Genomic DNA, 20,256 nt, shown 5'->3' with positions numbered 1-20,256 from the left:
TTGAGGTATTTAAATTAAGTGTAATTTTACTCTAGAGATACTCCTTTCAGATCAATTTGCTTAAATAAATAAATCATAGGTCTGGTCAATCTGACAATCTCTTCATTTACTTAGATCTGCTCTAAAGATTTGTCTTAAATAAACAGTAAAGTTTATTATTTTAATACATAAAGGTACTATATTCAGGAGCTTTCCAAAACCAATCTTTCTTTATACAGGAATAAAATAAAAAACTTTAAAAAAGAAAACACCTTTCTTCATTTCTGCAGTGGATTCAATATAATTAGGCTTATAAACCTTCAAGTAAAAGCAACTAAAAAATGAATCAATCTTACCTCATCTGAAAGATTGTCAACTCTATACAAACTGGGATGAGTTGTGAGCATAAGGTAAACCAAAGGCTGATTTTTCACTTGACACATAGCAAAAATGCGTTCATCTAGACATGCATTTGTCCCAGTCTGAAATGATTTCTATAAAAAAAAATACACCCCCATTAAAAAAAAGAAAAGGTATTTAACAAATACATATACATTTTGCAAATATCAGTTGTTAAAAGAATATCTTCAGACAGAATTAACAAATTTACCGTTAATTATTCTTTCAAAAATATATCTTGGGACTTCACTGGTGGCACAGTGGTTAAGAATCCACCTGCGAATGCAGGGGACGCGGGTTCTATCCCTAGTCCAGGAAGATCCCACATGCCGCAGAGCAACTAAGCCCACAGCTACTGAGCCTGCACTCTACAGCCCGCAAGCCACAACTACTGAAGCCCGTGCACCTAGAGCCTGTGCTCCACAACGAGAAGCCACCGCATGAGAAGCACCTGCACCGCAAAGAAGAGTAGCCCCTGCTCACCACAACTAGAGAAAGCCCACTTGCAGAAATGAAGACTCAACGCAGACAAAAAAAACAAACATATATATATATATATACACATATATATATATACACACATATATATATATATACCTTAATAAGTCACACACATCTATTAAATCGTGGCTATATCCTCACCTGAAAGTCTTGACAAATTAATTATCTGACCATGGCAAAGTCATTTAATCGCTCCGGCATTTGTTTCCTAATCAATGAAATCGATCTAAACACTCTATCTACCGTATAGCAATAGTGATGTAAAAAACTAAATAACATTGCAAGGAGGGTAAAGTTATATTGCAGATGACAAAATAAAGACATATATGAAATATGAAGGACCAAAGATCTAAGTTTCTGTAAAAGCTGGGTGATGATTAATGGTGGTTAACTATCCTTGTTTCTCCCACAGAGAAATTAAATAATGTAACAAAGCTCACAAATCAATATGGAAAATTAATAATTTGAAGACAACTGCTTAGCAGCATACAGATAATAAGTAATTTTGAGTTTCAACTGGAATATTAGCTCCATGAAGAATAATGAAGTTCTGAGGTAAGGTTTTAGCCATTTCTATTGATGGAAAGGAATAGAAAGAGGGAGAGAGAACAGCAATGAAAGTATGCCTTAAAACAAATGCACTGGGACTTCCCTGGTGGTCCAGTGGCTAAGACTCTGTGCTCCTTACGCAGGGGGCCTGGGTTCAATCCCTGGTCAGGGAACTAGATCCTGCATTCCACAACTAAAGATCCCGCATGCCGCAATGAAGATCTTGCATGCCGCAATGAAGACCCAGTGCAGCCAAATAAATAAATAATTATTTTTAAAAAAACAAATAAAAAACCCAAATGCACTGACTATAAATAAGAAGAGAAAACGTTCTTAAAGAAAGAGTACTGTGGGAAATGAAAGAAGTTCCATTTATTCATTCAAAAAATATCTACTGACTGCCTACTATGTACTAAGAACTGCTCTAGATGCAGGGACAAAGTGGTAGACAAACAAGTTAAAAATCCTTGTCCTTGTGGACAAAAATCCTAGTAAGGGAGAAGTAAATAATAAACAAGCAAAATATGTGGTATTTCAGTGTTAAGTGCTATGGAGAAAAACAAAGGAAGAAAGAGAGATAAAGAATATCAGGGTGGGATGGGATGAGAGTAGTGCATATTAAATGGGGAGATGACAGAAGGCAGGCCTCAGTGAAGGACAGCATTTAATGAAAGACCTGAAGAGGGAAGAGCTCAGATTCTTAAATGTTAAAATTTAAGTATTTATGTAACCTCTGTGTATTTACATTATTTTCAGAAGTGGAAATACATAATTTGAGTTAAAGAAACTAGAAGTAGATTCAAAAGCTATTTCTATCAATGTGTAACAGGTTGCCCTTCTTGCCTGGAAGAGACAACATACACCTGACAGGCCAATGCTGGAGTTCAGAAAGTATACAAATTGACAAGAGCAGTCCTTAATTCATCCTGGAATCTGGGATGGTTCCCCAGGTAATCTGTTAACATGAACTTTTTAATAAAATTTTATAAGGGAAAGTTATACCAAGTCTACAAGTTTAGACATTTTTTATTAACTGAAGTATAGTTAATTTACAATGTGTTAGTTTCAAGTGTGCAGCAAAGTGATTCAGTTTCCTTTTTTTCAGATTCTTTTCCAGTATAGGTTACTTTTTTAATATATATATTTATTTTATTTATTTATTTTTGGCTGCATTGGGTCTTCATTGCTGTGCACAGGCTTTCTCTAGTTGCGGCGAGTGGGGGCTACTCTTCGTTGTGGTGCACGGGCTTCTCATTGCGGTGGCTTCTCTTGTTGTGGAGAACGGGCTCTAGGCGCAGGCTTCAGTAGTTGTGGCACGCAGGCTCAGTAGTTGTGGTTCGCGGGCTCTAGAGCACAGGCTCAGTAGTTGTGGCCCACAGGCTTAGTTGCTCCGCGGCATGTGGGATCTTCCTGAACCAGGGCTGGAACCCATGTCCCCTGCATTGGCAGGCAGATTCTTAACCACTGCGCCACCAGGGGAGCCCAGTATAGGTTATTATAAGATATTAAGTATAGTTCCCTGTGCTATACAGTAGGTCCTTGTTATTTACCTATCTTATATATAGTAGTGTGTATGTTAATCCCAAACTCCTAATTTATCTCCCCCGCAATCCCCGCTATCCCCTTTGGTAACCACGTTTGTTTTCTAAGGACATTATATTTTGGTCATTGGAAAAATAAGCCTCCTCCACCAGGCTAGAGTTTCCCTTTTTTCTTTTTTCAGGAGCCAGGGATATGGGCAAAAGGTAGGCAGGGGAGACAAGTAAATAATAATATAAAAAATAAAATAATAAATATGTTTTTAAATGTCCTCTATAAATAAATATATGCACAAAGAGCTACCGGGTCACAGAAGGAAAGGCAACTGCCAGAGGGACAACATTTGAGCTCAAAGACAAGGACAGGAAAGCATAACGCACATCATGGAAATAGGTACACATGTATGAGAAGGCATTTCTAAGATTAAGAAATGAAATGTGGGACTTCCCTGGTGGCGCAGTGGTTAAAGAATCCGCCGGCCAATGCAGGGGACACAGGTTCGAGCCCTGGTCCAGGAAGATCCCACATGCTGCAGAGCAACTAAGCCTATGTGCCACAACTACTGAGCCCATGCACCACAACTACTGAGCCCGTGCGCCTAGAGCCTGTGCTCAACAAGAGAAGCCACTGCAATGAGAAGCCTGTGCACCACAATGAAGAGTAGCCCCCGCTCGCTGCAACCAGAGAAAGCCCGTGCACAGCAATGAAGACCCAACGCAGCCTAAATAAATAAATAGTAATTGCATTACAAAAAAAAAGAAATGAAATATGGCTGAAATATTGTAGGGAGCAGGAAAGCATCATAAGAAGAGTCTCGTGTGTGACTTGTTGCTCTAGCAGTAAAATATACAGTTCCTGTTTTGAAAAACTGGAAAACTGATCATTTGCATCTTCGATAACATCAGTGAATACTTCATCAGTGAGCATCTCTTACAAAGAAGGCACATACTTTAAATCAGTATTTTGTAAATTTTTTTGGTTACAAATCCTTTAAGATACAATAGGAGTTAAGGTCCCTGTCCTCAGAAAACTTAACTGATGTAAAGTTATATATACAATGTTCAGTGGTTCACAGGACAAAAACTTTGGCTGTTGACATTTTCACTGTGTTAGTTTCTGATTCTGATTCTTTTACCTGTTTAAGGAGAGCCAACACAAACAGTGGGAAAAGCCGCAAAGAAAAAGGAACCATAAGTCCATGCTGCTGGTTACTTAGGACTGAAGAACGATAAGCTGAAAGAGAGTCTATGACAGCATTCACTAGGGCGTCCCGAGCATCACTCAGACTGGCAGTCACAGACCTGTCAACAGCTAACAGAGGTTGAGGTAGGGACAAAAGAGAAAAAAGAGAGAAGTTTAGCTACCCCACTGTTAAGGAAAGAAAAGTTTTTTTAAAATTATACAAATTCTCTCTCAAGTTATTACATACACAAGGAACCAAACAGAGCAGTTAAAAGCACATACTTTGGAAAATCAAACCAACATGTGTTGAAATCTTGTTCTGCTATTTCCTAGCAGTATGAATATTTGGCAAGTAATTTAACTTTCATGAGCCTCAGTATCCTTACCTGTAAAATGGGAAAACTGTATTTCGCCAAATCTAAGGTGTTATTAATTGTAACCCACCATTTTATTTTATGTATCATTGACAAAGAAAAAACTCTGCAATCAAACACACATGCTTTCTTAACACAGAGAATTTTTTTTTTTTTTTTTTTTTTTTTTTTGCGGTACACGGGCCTCTCACTGTTGTGGCCTCTCCTGTTGCGGAGCACAGGCTCCGGACACGCAGGCTCAGCGGCCATGGCTCACGGGCCCAGCCGCTCTGCGGCATGTGGGATCCTCCCGGACCGGGGCACGAACCCGTGTCCCCGGCATCGGCATGTGGACTCTCAACCACTGCGCCACCAGGGAAGCCCCACAGAGAATTTTTATTTCATATTTATTGAAAGAACTCTTAGCTATTTAGATGATCTTCATCATCTGTCATGCCACTGTTTTATGCTTTTCTTTATACTCAAAAAATTTCTTCAATACTAAAAACACTCTAATTGTTTTGAAGACTTCTCAAACTACAACTAAACTCAATTCATGTGTTATCAAAAATACACTCGGGCTTCCCTGGTGGCGCAGTGGTTGAGAGTCCGCCTGCCAATGCAGGGGACACGGGTTTGTGCCCCTGTCTGGGAAGATCCCACATGCCACGGAGCAGCTGGGCCCGTGAGCCGTGGCCGCTGAGCCTGTGCGTCCGGAGCCTGTGCTCCACAATGGGAGAGGCCACAACAGTGAGAGGCCCGCGTACCACAAAAAAAAAAAAAAAAAAAAAAAAAAACACTCAATGAAGTGATGTTATTAACAGCTATGACCAAATTTGTACATAAGCAAGAAAGAATGAAGACTACTGTTACCTGATCAACAGTAACTCTAAGACTTTATCAACTGAAGACATCCTGATTTTAAAGATTTTGACAAAATGTGAAAAAAGTGCATACTGGGATCAACCAAACTTAATAACAGAACTAATATTTGTTGTGAAGATTTTTTTTAATCCACAAATACTGCCTGATATATAGTTGTTGCTGAAAATAATAATAATCACACTGTTACCAAAACATACCAGTTCAACAAAATATAAAGGCAATGACCCTCAAATTTCTTAGGTCACAATTTTTAACTTTTGACAACACATGAGACTAAAGTGAGGTTAGATTCTTTACCCTGTTCCATTAAAGAAAAATTTTCCCAATAGGAAATTCAAGAAAATATGTAATTATTCCTATTATAGGCAGATTTGAGTTTGAAGCAAATGGACCCACTGGTAGTCATCCCTGAAGGAGAAAGGGAGCAAGAAACAAAATGATGTTAAGCTCTATGTATTTGAAAAAAGGATCCAAAAAAAAAAAATCCAAGAAAGCAACTCTGAGATGGAAGACATTAAGGGAAACATGGTTATTTAAGTCCGTAGCAGGCAGATTGTGAGGCAGAAAACAGTTTAGTGGTTGCCTAAGGCCAGTGAGGGAAGAAGAAGGGAGTGAGCAGTAAGTGTTAATGGACATGAGGTTCTTTTGGGGGTGACGGAAATGTTTTAAAACCGGATTGAGATGATGGCCACACAAATCTGTATATATACTCAAAACAATGGAATTGTATACTTAAATGGGTTAAGTGATTGTTATATCACTTATATCTCAATAAACTGAAACTACATTTCAATAAAACTGTTTAAATTAAAAAAAAAAAGATCAAGTTATCTGCAGCAGATCCATTTACTTAGCAGGCATACACTGGATCCAAAATATTGAAATCATAAAGCTAATTATTTAAAGGAAAACAAAACTATGTGGACATTTCAAATGTTACTACTTGCAATATATCTGCAATAGGTGACAACAATTCTTACCCATATTGGCCAATAACCCTGAAATTGCTTGAACATCAGCTCCAAGAAAGACTTCATTTAGAGTTGAAACTACTGGCAAACACAAAGTATGAACACGAATTCTTCTTTCACCTTTGGACAAAACACACAAATGATAGTGAGGGACAGCACTATAAAAAATAGTTTGTATTAAAGTTACTCGGAAAAATCAGTTCTTTTCAATTTGGAACCAAACAGGGTTATATATAGTAAGCAGGGATAGTATCAAAACTTTAATTCGTGAAAACTCTAAAGCATTATTTCTTTTATCTTTTTTACTACAAAATTATTTTTCTTCAAGGTATTACTGAAAAGACCACAGGGATCATATCCAAATGATGGTAACATGCTAGCTTCTTAAAAATTTCTTTTCTGAATTTTTTGGTTACTTTATCCTTTTCCGTAAACACAATTTTGGGAAAATATACATACTGTAAGACAACACTACTCCAAGATGTGTTCTAGAGTTTGTTTTGATATTTAAAGTCCAGAGAAATTTTATGTTTCTTTTTAATCACAGGAAAAAAGTTTAAAAGAAATAGACTAAAGCCGCTCAGCACAGCCAAATTATAAACAAACAGACAAACAAATAAAGCTTTCATTAAAAAAAAAAAAATGAAAGAAATCAACTAATAGTCACAATACTTCCTCTTTGGTAATTACCCACAACAATAAAAATCAATAAATACAAGAAACAAAAATGAAAATCTTTTGAGAGCCATAAAATATCAAATATCATGTCAATCTTTAAAACATTTCTAATGAGCAAGACCTTGAACAACAAAGAAAAAGAACAAGTAAAAAAACTAGAGAGGATACCCACACTACAACCTGCAGGGACACATGAAGACTAACGAAACTGTATCTAGGAGGAGCTCATACAAATTACTTTTAAGGAGAAGAAGTGATATCTACAAAAAAGGGTAACATTGTTTAGTGTTTCTAGTCTAGATAAAAACATTGATAACTAAAGGGAATAAGATACAATGTTTAGCCTATCATATTGGCAACAACAACTATTACATACATAGATACAGACACACACAGATACATGCACACAAAATCAGAGGCTGAAATGAAAAGGGCACTGGATGGGACTACAAATTGGTAAAATATTTCTGAAAAGCAATCTGACAATACCAAGATTTTTTTAAACAGTTGATCTCTATACTTTTTATTTCCAATCCTAGAAATCCATCTTAGGGAAATTTTCAGAAATGACAAAGATCTGTGGACATGGATAGATATTATAATCACATTCTCCATAAAAACAAAACATTAGAAATAAACTAAACTTCAAATAGTAAATATATAAAAAGATATCCAATGTTAGTTATTAGGGAAACATGAAATAAAACTAAAAGTGGTATCACTATACTTTATTAAAATGGCAAAAGAGATAAACAAAACAAACCAAAAACCTCAAACCAAACACAACAAACAAAAACTAAACACTGATAACAGCAAATGCTGGTGAGGATGCAGAGCAGCTGGAACTCTCACACACTGCTGGTGAGAATGCAAAATGGTACAGCCACTTAGGAAACAGTTTGGCAACGTCCTAAAAAGTTAAACATAAGCTCCCCATACAACCTAGCCATCTGTCGAAAACACTGAAAAAGTATTAACCGAAGTGAAATCACAATTTATGCTCACACAAAAATCCAATGCAAATGTTTATAGGGGATATATTTGAAACTGCCAAAAACTGGAAACAACCCAAATGTACCTCAACTGGAAAGTGAATAAACAAACTGGGTACAATGGAATACTACTTAGGAATAAAAAATAACTACTGCTGGATGAAACAATATGGATAATCTCAAATGCAATATGCTAAGTGAAAGAGCCAGATACAAAAGGCTACCTACTGTATGATTCTATTCACAAGACAGTCTTACAAAGGCAAAACTACAGAGTCAGAAAACAGATCAATGGTTGCAAGGGGCTGGGGATGGGAGAGAAATGACTACAAAAACACAAGGAGATTTGAGGGGTAATGGAACAGACTGTGATACCTAAATTGTGGTGGTGGTCACACACACACTTGTCAAAACTTGTGGAACTATACATTAAAATGGTAGATTTTACCACAGGTCAATTATATATTACTTTTTCTTTTTAAATGTTAAGAAAAATCAATGAGCAGAAAAAGGATTGGGATGTTCTTCTGCCAAATAAAAAATGATACCTAGAGACAGAAATCCATCTTACTTTTACATTTATAGTATGCAGTATTACAATCATAGTACAAAAACTGGACTTCTCTCATACTAAAGGTTTTCATTAAAATATCTGTATTATACACTTTTTATAGATTTTGGTGGGGCTGTGAAGGTCAGTAGACATAGCACAGAAACACTTCCAAAACCTTTTTTAAGGAGACAAAACAGAATAGGGTGAGAGCTGTGAATCTTTAAAATAATAAAAATAAATTTAACCAGCCTTCACATCATCTTTAGGACAAAACACATTATAAATTAATTAGTATTAAACAAATTATACCCTTAAAAAGTGTTTATCTTCCATTTGAGCTCCTTCAAAACTTAACTCAAACATCACCCTCTGTGAGACCTTTCCTGACAACCCTATCTTAAAAAACCATCCCCTCAGCACTTCTTAAACCCTTCACATGCTTTCTGTTTCTCGTTAACTGATATCACTATGTAACATACTACTATTTTACTTAGGTATCCTCTTTATTGTTTGTCTCCCCTACTAGAATAAGCCTATGAGAAAAAGGTTTTTAAGTCAGTTTTATTGACTATTGTATTACCAGAACATATTTCAGACACTAAGTAGACTCTCAAGGAGTTTATCACAAGCCATAGACTACATGGCCAAGTCAAAAATCTTACCTTTGCTATATCATTGTGCTTATAGTTAACAATATGGTATTTTAGACTTTAATTTTGTTAAGAGGATAGATCTCATGTTATGTGTTTTTGCCACAGTAAAACAAACAAAAAAACTTACCTTTGCTGGATGTGTACAAGAGTGCTGACTGAAAGGAAACCAACTGAGTGTCATTAAGACTCTCTTCCACTGACATTTGTACTGCATACCCAGCATCTGGGTTTACATTAGGTAAAGACAGTAAGTCTGTGGACCGAACAAAGAAGTTCCCATGGAAAGTATGAATGGAAAGACCTAGAAAAGAAAAATATATCAAAATGATTTATATGCACCTACATATATTTACATTTTATCCTTGTCACTTATCAGAATAGCACAGAGTAAATTAAAAAGTTTAAATGTGATATTGTGGTTTATAAGAAATATATACTTGGTCTTCACCAGTTTCTGGCACAGAGCTCCTAAAACCCTTAGAATTCCCTAAGTGTTGAGAGTCATAAAGGTATCTTTTGCTATGTTAACAAAGTGGTTTTTGGAAAGCACTCAGGTAACCTAAGGATGGGGGCTGGTTGTCAGAGGATTCAACCATATGATAAGAGGGTTAGATCTTCCAGTTCAACCCCCCATCACTATCTCCAGGGAGGGGAGAGGCGCTAGAGGTTGAATCAATCACCAAATGTCAGTGATTTATCAGTCATGACTATGTAATAAAGCCTCCATAAAACCCCAAAAGGATGGGGTCCTTTAGAGAGCTCCGGGATTGTGAATACGTGGAGATTTGGGGAGAGTGAAGCTCTCAAAGAGAGCAAGCAAGCTCCAGAAGCTCCATGCCCTTTCCCTATATCTTGCTCTATGCATCTTTTCTATTTTGCTGTTCTTGAGTTATTTAAAATAAACCAGTAATCTAGTAATTAAAATGTTTCTCTGAGTTCTATAAGCCACTCTAGCCAATAATTTCAACCAAAGGAGGGATTTGTTGGAACATCCAATCTATAGCCAGTTGGTCAGAAGCACAGGTAACAAACTGGACTTGCAACTGGTTTCTGAAATGGGGTGGGGGGGGGAAGGATGGGAGACGGTCTTGTGAGACTGAGCCCGTAACCTGTGGGATCTGATGTTAGCTCCACACAGACGATGTCAGAACTGAGTTAACTGCTTGGTAGTGTGGAGAAAAACAACCCACACATTGTAACTGGAAGCAGAATCATATTAAAGAATACATAGTAGTTAGTGAGAGTGGGGAAGGAATAAAAGATATCTTCTTAAATGAATTCAAATTTTCAAAAAACTTTTTTCGATAATAATTTGGCAATATCTACCAAAATTCTAAATGGGTACTTACTTCGACTCCAGTAATTCCATAACTAAGAATTTATCCTAGAATATCCTCATAAAATATCCTCGTAACAGTGTTTCTACTAACAAATCTCACAACTGGTATTTGCTCACACTTGACAACTCAAAAAAAAAAAAAAGAATTTATTCTATAGATACAATTAAGTGCCAAATTTATATGTGCAAAAAAAATTAATCATAACAAAAAAAAATCAGAAATATCTTCAATGACAACCAGTAGGAAAATAACTAAATTGTGATTTTTACATTCTACTGAGTACTGGGTAGAAGTTAAAAAGCATGAGACAGATCTACATAAACTAATATTATTAGATCTTCAAGACTTGCTGGGCTTCCCTGGTGGCGCAGTGGTTGAGAGTCCGCCTGCCGATGCAGGGGACATGGGTTCGTGCCCTGGTCCCGGAAGATCCCACATGCCGCGGAGCGGCTAGGCCCGTGAGCCATGGCCGCTGAGCCTGCGCGTCCAGAGCCTGTGCTCCGCAACGGGAGAGGCCACAACAGTGAGAGGCCCAAGACTTGCTGAAAACATGTACAACGTTATTTATGCTACTACACTGTACTATATATTTTCCATGGAGAGGTACATATGTATGTAAACGTATAGAAAAACTTAGCATTACCACAATGTGGTTATAGTGACTACATAAGGATGGAGTGAAAGTGAAATAACACACACACAAGCTTATACAAGAGGACTTTAGCTTTATCAATGTTTTCATTTTTTACAAATAACAGGTATATTTTCTTTTCTTTTTTTTTGCGGTACGCGGGCCTCTCACCGCTGCGGCCTCTCCCGTTGCGGAGCACAGGCTCCGGACGCGCAGGCTCAGCGGCCATGGCTCACGGGCCCAGCTGCTCGGCGGCACGTGGGATCTTCCCAGACCGGGGCACGAACCTGTGTCCCCTGCATCGGCAGGCAGACTCCCAACCACTGCGCCACCAGGGAAGCCCGAGAGAATAGTCTTTTTAACAAAAGGTGCTGGGACAAATGTATATCCAGATGCAAAAGAATGAAGTCAAACACGTACCTCATCAAATACAAAAATTAACTAAAAATAAATCAAAGACTTAAATATAAGAATTATAACTATAAAAGTCTTAGAAGACAACATACATATAAATGTTCATGACCTTGGATTAAGCAGTGGTTTAATGCTACATTAAGATACCAAAAACACAAACAGAAAAAGTTGATAAATGGGACATCACCAAAATTAAAAACAATTGTGCCTCAAAGGGTACCATTAAGAAAGTGAAAAAGGCAACCCACAAAATGGAGAAAGTATTTTGCAAATCATATATTTGATAGAGGCCTTGTATCTGAAAACATATAAAGAACACTTAAAACTCAATAATAAAAAGATAAACATACCAAGTTTTTAAATGGAAAAAGGATCTGCATAGACATTTCTCCAAAGAAGATAAATAACCAATAAGCACAAGAAAAGATGTTCAACCTCATTCATGAACAGGGAAATACAAATCAAAACCTCAACAAGATACCACGTCACACCCACTAAGATGGCTAAAAAAAAAACAGGACAATAACAAGTTTTGAAAAGGATGTGAAGAAATCAGTACTTTCACTGTTAGTGGGAATGTAAAATGGTGCAACTTCTAGAAAACAGTCCGGCTGTTCCTCAAAAAGCTAAACATAGCTACCTTATGACTCAAGTATATACCTTAGGTATAGACCTGAGAGAAATGAAAACAGGTCCAAAACCCTCTACACACATGTTCACAGCAAGGGACATCCCTGGCAGTCCAGTGGTTAGGGCTCCGCGCTTCCACTGCAGGGGGCGTGGGTTCGACCCCTGCTTGGGGAACTAAGATCTCACGTGCTACCCCTGCTTGGGGAACTAAGATCCCACGTGCTACACAGTGTGGTCAAAATTTAAAAAAAAAAAAAAAAAAGTTCATAGCAATACTATTCATAATACCCAAAAAGTGGAAACAACCCAAATATTCATCAACTGATGAAAGGATAAACAAAATGAGGTATCTATACAATGGAATACTATGAGAAATAAAAACAAATGAAATATTTTTAAGGGGGGGGGTAGTGAAATACTGATATATGCTATAACATGGATGAACCTTGAAAACATTAAAGTGTAAGAAGCCAGTTACAGAGGACCTCATATTGTATGACTCCATTAATATTAAATACCCAGAACAGGTGAGTCCAGAGACAGAAAGTAGACTGGCAGTCGACTAGGTGGGGGAATGAAAAGTGACTCCTAATCAGTACAGGGTAGCTGTACTGGAATGATGAAAGTGTTCTAAAATTGATCATGGTAATATCATGGTGAATATATTTAAAACCACTGAATTGTACATTTCAAATGGGTAAATTGTAAGATATGTAAATTTTATCTCAATAAAGCTTCTATTAAAAAAAAGGAAACACAATGCTATTGTGGAAATTGATCTGTTATGGGTGACACCAATATCTGTGTGCTGTTTGGAGATGTGGCAACCTCTTAAGTGTTTATCTGATACTTCATTTGACACGTCATTTGATCAACAGATTTTAACATCTATCTAGTGGACAGGTTTGTGGATCCTTATCTTTTGATACCTATTTTTTGCTACATATTTCACATAATCTTTCCACTGTAAAAAATTATTGCTTCATACCCTTTTACAGAGCAGTAATATTTTAAAATCTGAATAAAAGAGTAGAAACAGGTTGATAATGTGGAGAAATGAAATATCAAGAATTATAATTTCCCACTTTCATAAGAAAATAGTTGTCACATTTAGCAACCACAAAACATTTATCCTGAAAAACATATTGAACATACGCATTCTGAAACTGTGAGACTATTTCCAAAGCAACAGTGTGGCAAGGTATTAGTAGCAGGTGCAGAATGAGAAGAACACAAACTAAAAGATACCTGACTTCTGGAGATGGATGGTGGTGATGGCTGCACAACAATGAGAATGTACTTAATGCCACTCAAATGTATACTTAAAAATGGTAAAATGGTAAAAAAAAATTTTTAATTTTTAATTTTTTGGCTGCACTGTGCAGCATGTGGGATCTTAGTTTCCCGACCAGGGATTGAACCTGAGCCCCTGCGTCGGAAGCATGGAGTTTTAACCACTGGACCACCAGGGGAGTCCTGTAAAATGGTAAATTTTATGTTATATCTGTTTTACCACAATTTTAAAAAATAGTTGTGGGCTTCCCTGGTGGCGCAGTGGTTGAGAATCTGCCTGCCAATGCAGGGGACACGGGTCCAAGCCCTGGTCTGGGAAGATCCCACATGCCGCAGAGCAACTAGGCCCGTGAGCCACAGCTACTGAGCCTGCGCATCTGGAGCTTGTGCTCCACAACAAGAGAGGCTGCGACAGTGAGAGGTCCACGCACCGCGATGAAGAGTGGTCCCCACTCACTGCAACTAGAGAAAGTCCTAGCACAGAAACGAAGACCCAACACAGCCAAAAATAAATTAATTAATTTTAAAAAAATAGTTGTAAAAAAAAAGATCTTCCACTACTACTGTTCAATAAGTGGAATAAAAATCCATCAGTAATATGTTTTATTTTCTTTGGAGATGAGATATTTTTTCACTGAGATACAATTCACATACAAAAAACCCCACACTTTTCAAGTGTACAATTCAGTGGTTTTTAGTATATTCAAAATAGTCCCTAGGGCTTCCCAGGTGGCGCAGTGGTTAAGAATCCGCCAGCCAATGCAGGGGACGCAGGTTCGAGCCCTGGTCCGGGAAGATCCCACATGCCGTGGAGCAACTAAGCCCATGTGCCACAACTACTGAGCCTGGGCTCTAGAGCCTGTGAGCCACAACTACTGAAGCCAGCGCACCTAGAGCCCACACTCTGCAACAAGAGAAGCCACTGCAATGAGAAGCCCACTCGCTGCAACTAGAGAAAGCCCGCTTGCAGCAACGAAGACCCAACACAGCCAAAAAAATTAATAAATAAAATAATACATTAAAAAAATAGCAATTCTTATAAAAAAATAGTCCTTAGTTTTTCAATATGTGTCTTCTCTATTCTTAATTGCATAGTCCATCAAAGTAAGTACAATACCTTAGAAGAACAAATCATTTTTTTTTAGAAGAACAAATCTTATGAGAAAAGATCAGGTGAATATATGTGTATATTTATTCATATCAAAAGCAACATTTACGCCTTTGTAAGTGTAAAAAAAAAATAGTGCCCCCACCTTTGGTGCACCGAATCCTCATGACTGCCTCAAAGCCAATCTTCCGAGTGAGGTATCTCTGTAGTTCCTTCTGTAATTTCTGCACTTGCACTGGGTTGTGCTGATGGTGGTAAGAGGGATAATAATAGACACTACCTGCTGAATACCGAGAAATACAACCTGGAAGAGAACACATACTCCTTTTAAATTCTGCCATTAACTACTATTACTACACCAGAGTAACTACAAACATTTGAATCAATCTTTCCTTAGTCTCCTAAGATATTGGCAAAAAAGAATTATTTCATCCCTTTAAATAGTAATATAGAAATTTCTCTATTATAAATATTCAGAGTATAAGACTATAAGGTTTATTATAAACTAAACTAACTTCCCAAGGGAATAAGAATTCTTTCACTTTGTCCTCTCTTTAACATATCGTCATAAAAATACCATTTTGACATTCACATGAGAAAAATAATCACTAGGAAGAACTTACCCAGAGAAGCCAAATCAGAATACTGTCCACTGAGAAGGAATAAGTCAACAGCTACCTGCTGACCAGAACAGTCCAAGGCTAATTTCTTATAGAAGTCAGTTGATGGTGTCAAGTGAATTTCCTATTCATAATTACAAAGAGAAAAAATTTTAAATCATTAAATTGTCATAAAATTTATACACCTATCCATATATACCAAGGGTTAACAATTATCCTTGGGCATTCTACAAAATCCTTTTGTTCCGTGATATTTCCTCTTTTTTCAGTATGAAACATGTCCTGCTTAAGAATTTACTATTTTTTTTACTTTTAAAAAGAAATACACCTATTATACTAATTTTGATAATCTATTAAATGCTTATTATGCTAGAAGCTTCTAAATTCATATGTAATACTTTTCATCTATCATAGGAGATGGGTACTATCGATATTTTCATTTTATAAATATAAGGAAAAAGAGGAGCAAAGATATTATGTAACTATTCAAGCTCACACATCTAAAAAGCAGTGAGACTTAGGCAGACTTATTCCAAGACTGACACCTTAATCATTACAGTATATGGCCACACTATCATAATCTTTTGAGAAATACACATCTCAAACTAAGTTTATACACACAAGGTGCTCAAAAGCAATCCATGGCAGTCAATATACCAAACCATGACTACTTTTTATTCATCATCCAGGTTCTACTTTGTCCCTGGCAAGCATATTCTCTTAGTCTGCCTGACTTTCTCATCAAAGGCAGGTGGCATTGCTATGGCCTGCTAAAGATCTATACATAAGGTAAGGGTGAATCAGATAGAAAATAATGTAATAAAATAGAAATGTCTACATAAAAGAGGAGAAATGCTTTATCCATTTCCTTATATTCCCTCCTTTTCACAACTGAAAAATAAATTTGAAATAAGCTCTGTACTCAAAGGGACAAAACACCAGCATAAATCTTATCATGCACTTGATGACTTTCTAACCTTAGCAGATGACCTTTGGTTGGGTTCCTCTCGTGGTTTCAGGGCTCCCACTCCAAGAGTTGGGAGTTGTGTTTGAAAAACAGACATTCGACCACCAGTTGGGGACATCAGCTTAAAGGCAGCCTGAAGGGCTGGACCCAAGGCACTCTGGGTCTCCAGGGTCTTGGTGAACATTTGCGGCAAAGTTTTCAGTAAATCTTGGACGAGCTTGTGAAATAAAGCAAGAAAACTCAAGAGTGTTACAATAAAAAAAATTTTTTTTCACGTTAAGTCACTAACTCATACAATAGACAAGACATTGAGTCATGATGATGGTCAGAGAATCTACAGACAGTACAGTAAACAATGAAGTTGGTCAAATGACAAGAAAGCCATTTTAAGTCAACATTATAAATTGGCAAGCAAGACAAATCAAAATTGGGGCCTTACAGTTCTTGCACATGCAGTAGTCCAGCAAGACTATAAGTCCAAATGTATCCAAAAGAACCATCACAGTTTAGAGATTTTACATATTTAAATGCCATGAAATATGGCCTTCTCAATCACCTCTATACACTTTATTCTTTTCAGTTCCAAAGTGCGTTTAACTCTTCCCTACTGCAAAATCTAAGACAGCCAGTAAATTTGCCAACTAGTAATATTACTACAAAAGAAAAACAAAACAAATAACAACTACCTATTCAGGTTAGGTTGTACAAATAAAGAGAGTTAATGGGAAAAAAATACTTCACACTATGGCGAAGTCACCATTGCCAACAGCTGAGACCATAGACTTGCTAGTTAAAATGTTACCCCTACGGCATATATGCATGTACAGGGTAGACAACATCCCCCCTTCAGACACATTCTGTTCACCTCTCACTGTATTATGTCATGGCAATTTCCAGGCAGGTAATAAGAGTTTCTTCTGAACTGACCCCAATGACACTCTGTGAATCAGAAAAGCAAAGGGCACTGAAAGCAGCCTAAAGTGCTTCTATGTAGTGACCAGAAGCTTATCTCAGCAACCCTCCCAATTTCCCAAATGGCTGGCAAGGCAGGTTTCCTTCAGGTTTCTCTCATTTATGGAATAGGCTTATCTTCTACCCTACTACAAATGGATACATTAAACTTAAAAGCAATCAGTTCAAGGGCAACATCAAAAGCTGTTCATCTGATGAATTTTAACTAACTGCAAATATAAAATGCTATACATCTTAGAAATGTCACAGAGAGAAGCAAAATTTTACTTAAAGTTCGTTTTAAAAATATATTCCTTCAACATTTCAATTAAACATGTCAGATAGGAAAGTGTCCCTTACCTCTTTACTTTCATTTAAATTTACTAATAAGTTCTCTGGCATAGGTATAAAAACATCTGAAAGAACAAATAAATATTTCTCTTAAACAAAACTTAATTGTTAAAGATGTTCCAAATACATAACAGTGATATAATTAACCACCCCCATACTTAGAGAAGAGCCACCTTCTCCATTTGTACAGCAATGTCTACGTATGTTCAGTCACCAAAAGAGCACTGATTTAGGCTTTTACTGCAGCTTATCTATTACCATGTAAAAGGTAAAGAGCCTCCCAAATAGAAAATACTGACCCGCAAGCACTCAGTAAGGGTTTGTACAAGTACTCTGCTTCTTAGGTTAAAGACAATTTAGAATCCTGCTTTAGAATTCTTGCTTAGCCCCAGAAGCCAGCCAAAGAAACACTCTTGGCATTAAAAAAAAAAGTTGACTAAGATGACACACAAGAATTCTGTGTCTTGACATGGAAGTAATACAGCCCACCAACAGCTCTGTCATTCATAAGGCACATACTTTCTCATAAAGAAGGCCCCCATTATACTTATGGGACCACGAGGTCAAGTGAATCAGGAGGTATGCTAAATGGCCACATCAGAAGAGCTTCTCAGGATTCAAATTTATTCTTTCTTAGGAATTAAATATCCTTTCTTAGAAGGAAGCAACTGGGAAGGAAATGTGGGTGGTGATGCAGGATTATGAGGGGGTCTCACTTTCTACATTTTTGTACTATTTTTTATTAAAAAATTACAAAAATAAGGCTCATCATAATGTTCATGAAAAATAACACCAACAAATAATTTGAAACATTAAATACTTACTTTAACTATCATATAAAAAATGTACTATTGTTTAGATTTCTTCCTTTTTCTTTAAAATTAAACAGATTTTAATAAAAGTTTTAAGATGTAATTCACATACCATAAAATTTACCCTTGCAGAAGATACAATTCAGTGATTTTTAATATATGCATAGTTGTACAACTAACACCACTAATTCCAGATCCTTTTCATCATCCCAAAAGGGAACCCCACACCAATTACCAGTCATTCCTCAATTCCCTGTCAACTCCCACAGCTCTAGGCAGCCACTTTCTGTCTCTGGATTGGCCTATTCTCGACATTTCATATTAACGGAGTCACACTATGAGGTCCTTTGTGACTGGCTTCTTACACTTAGCTTCATGTGTTCAAGGTTCATCCATGTTGTAGTACTTTATTATCAGTACTTTATTCTTTTTTATTGCTGAGTAACAAAACATTTCATTGTATGGATATTCTACGTTTTGTTTATGTTGGGTTGTTTCCACTTCTTGGCTGAGTTGCTACCAACATTCACATACACATTTTTGTGTGGACATGTTCTGTATTGTTTTATTTTTAATAATTCATATTTAGCAATTTAAAAAAATTGAAGTGTAGTTGCTTTATAGTATAGACATGTTTTTAATTTTCTTGAGCATATACCTATTAAGTAAAATTGCTGGTTATATGGTAACTCTATGTTTAACTTCTAGAGGAACTGACAAAATGATTTCCCTAATGGCAGCACCATTTTCCATTCCTACTACTAGTGAATGAGGGTTCCAATTTCTCCACATCCTTGCAAATACTTGTTACTGTCCTTTAAAAAAATTTTTGCTATGTGACATCCAGCAAGGGATATTCCGTTTATCAGCTCATGTATAAAATTGAGAAGCTGGACCATATCAGTAAATTCACAACTTGGCCCATCATCAGAATCACCTGTTCACTGATTTTATTTTATGCCAAATAAGTAGCTGGGTAAATAGATAAGGGAAATGAATGACTGACGTGGCTGCTCTGTTGTGAGACCTGGAACAACCAAGACAGAAGGGGGCTCTATTCAACTATTTAATTTTACAGTTGTACAGTCAATTCTCCTAATTCATAGATTTTATAGTTGCAAACTTGCCTACTTATTAAAATTTATTTGTAACCCCAAAACCAATACTCATGGAACCTTCCCAGCTATTCAGATATGCTCAGAGCAACAAAAAATTTTGGTTCTGAGAATTTTTTTTAACTGGTGTGATGTGGCATTTCACTGTGGTTTTCATTTGCATTTCCCTGATAACTCATGATGTGGAGCATCTTTTCAAGGGATTATGAGCCAATTGCATATACAGAATATTGAATATGGTGTATTGAATAGAAACATGTCTATTCAAATCCTTTGCCCACTTTTTAATTAGGTTGTCTTTTTAATAAGTTGTAGAAGTTTTTTACATAATCTAGATATAAATTTTGATCAGATACATAACTTGCAAATATTTTCTCTCATTCTCTCATTCTTCACTTTCATGATGGCATCCTTTGAAACACAAAAGGTTTTAATCTTTTTTAATTTTTAAAAATTTTTATGTTTTTTTAGTTTATTGAAGTATAGTTGATTTACAATGTTGTGCTAATTTCTGCTGTACAGCAAAGTGATTCAGTTATACATATACATTTTCTTTTCCATTATGGTTTATCACAGGATATTGAATATAGTTCCCTGTGCTCTACTGTAGGACCATGCTGTTTATCCAAAGGTTTTTAATTGTTAGGAAGCCCAACTTATCTGTTTTTTCTTTTGGTATTTGTGTTTTTGGTGTTATATCTAAGAAATCACTGCCTAATTCAAGGTCAAAAAGACTTACTTCTATGTTTTAACAGTTTTATAGTTTTAGTCTCATACTCAGATCTATGAT

At 36.6% G+C, this 20,256-nt stretch overlaps 1 protein-coding gene and 1 non-coding gene across 3 annotated transcripts in view; one reads left to right on the top strand and one right to left on the bottom strand.

Annotated features, from left to right (window-relative positions):
- Positions 1–20,256, bottom strand: part of SEC24A (SEC24 homolog A, COPII coat complex component) — a 59,560-nt gene that overhangs the window by 4,837 nt on the left and 34,467 nt on the right. For both annotated transcript variants that reach the window (XM_060143628.1, XM_060143629.1), the window contains 8 exons: positions 17,549–17,604; positions 16,248–16,454; positions 15,274–15,394; positions 14,796–14,954; positions 9,362–9,535; positions 6,368–6,478; positions 4,103–4,278; positions 336–473 (listed from right to left, as the gene is read on the bottom strand). In XM_060143628.1, the coding sequence (XP_059999611.1) occupies positions 336–473; positions 4,103–4,278; positions 6,368–6,478; positions 9,362–9,535; positions 14,796–14,954; positions 15,274–15,394; positions 16,248–16,454; positions 17,549–17,604 (1,142 nt within the window). The remainder of the gene's footprint in view (positions 1–335; positions 474–4,102; positions 4,279–6,367; positions 6,479–9,361; positions 9,536–14,795; positions 14,955–15,273; positions 15,395–16,247; positions 16,455–17,548; positions 17,605–20,256) is intronic.
- TRNAR-CCU (transfer RNA arginine (anticodon CCU)) lies at positions 1,529–1,601 on the top strand. Its single transcript has one exon. It is a non-coding gene; the product is annotated as a tRNA-Arg (tRNA).

The sequence above is a fragment of the Lagenorhynchus albirostris genome, chromosome 3 (assembly GCF_949774975.1).
Source record: "Lagenorhynchus albirostris chromosome 3, mLagAlb1.1, whole genome shotgun sequence".
NCBI classification, from domain to species: Eukaryota; Metazoa; Chordata; class Mammalia; order Artiodactyla; family Delphinidae; genus Lagenorhynchus; species Lagenorhynchus albirostris.
This window is presented reverse-complemented; position numbering and strand designations above follow the sequence as displayed.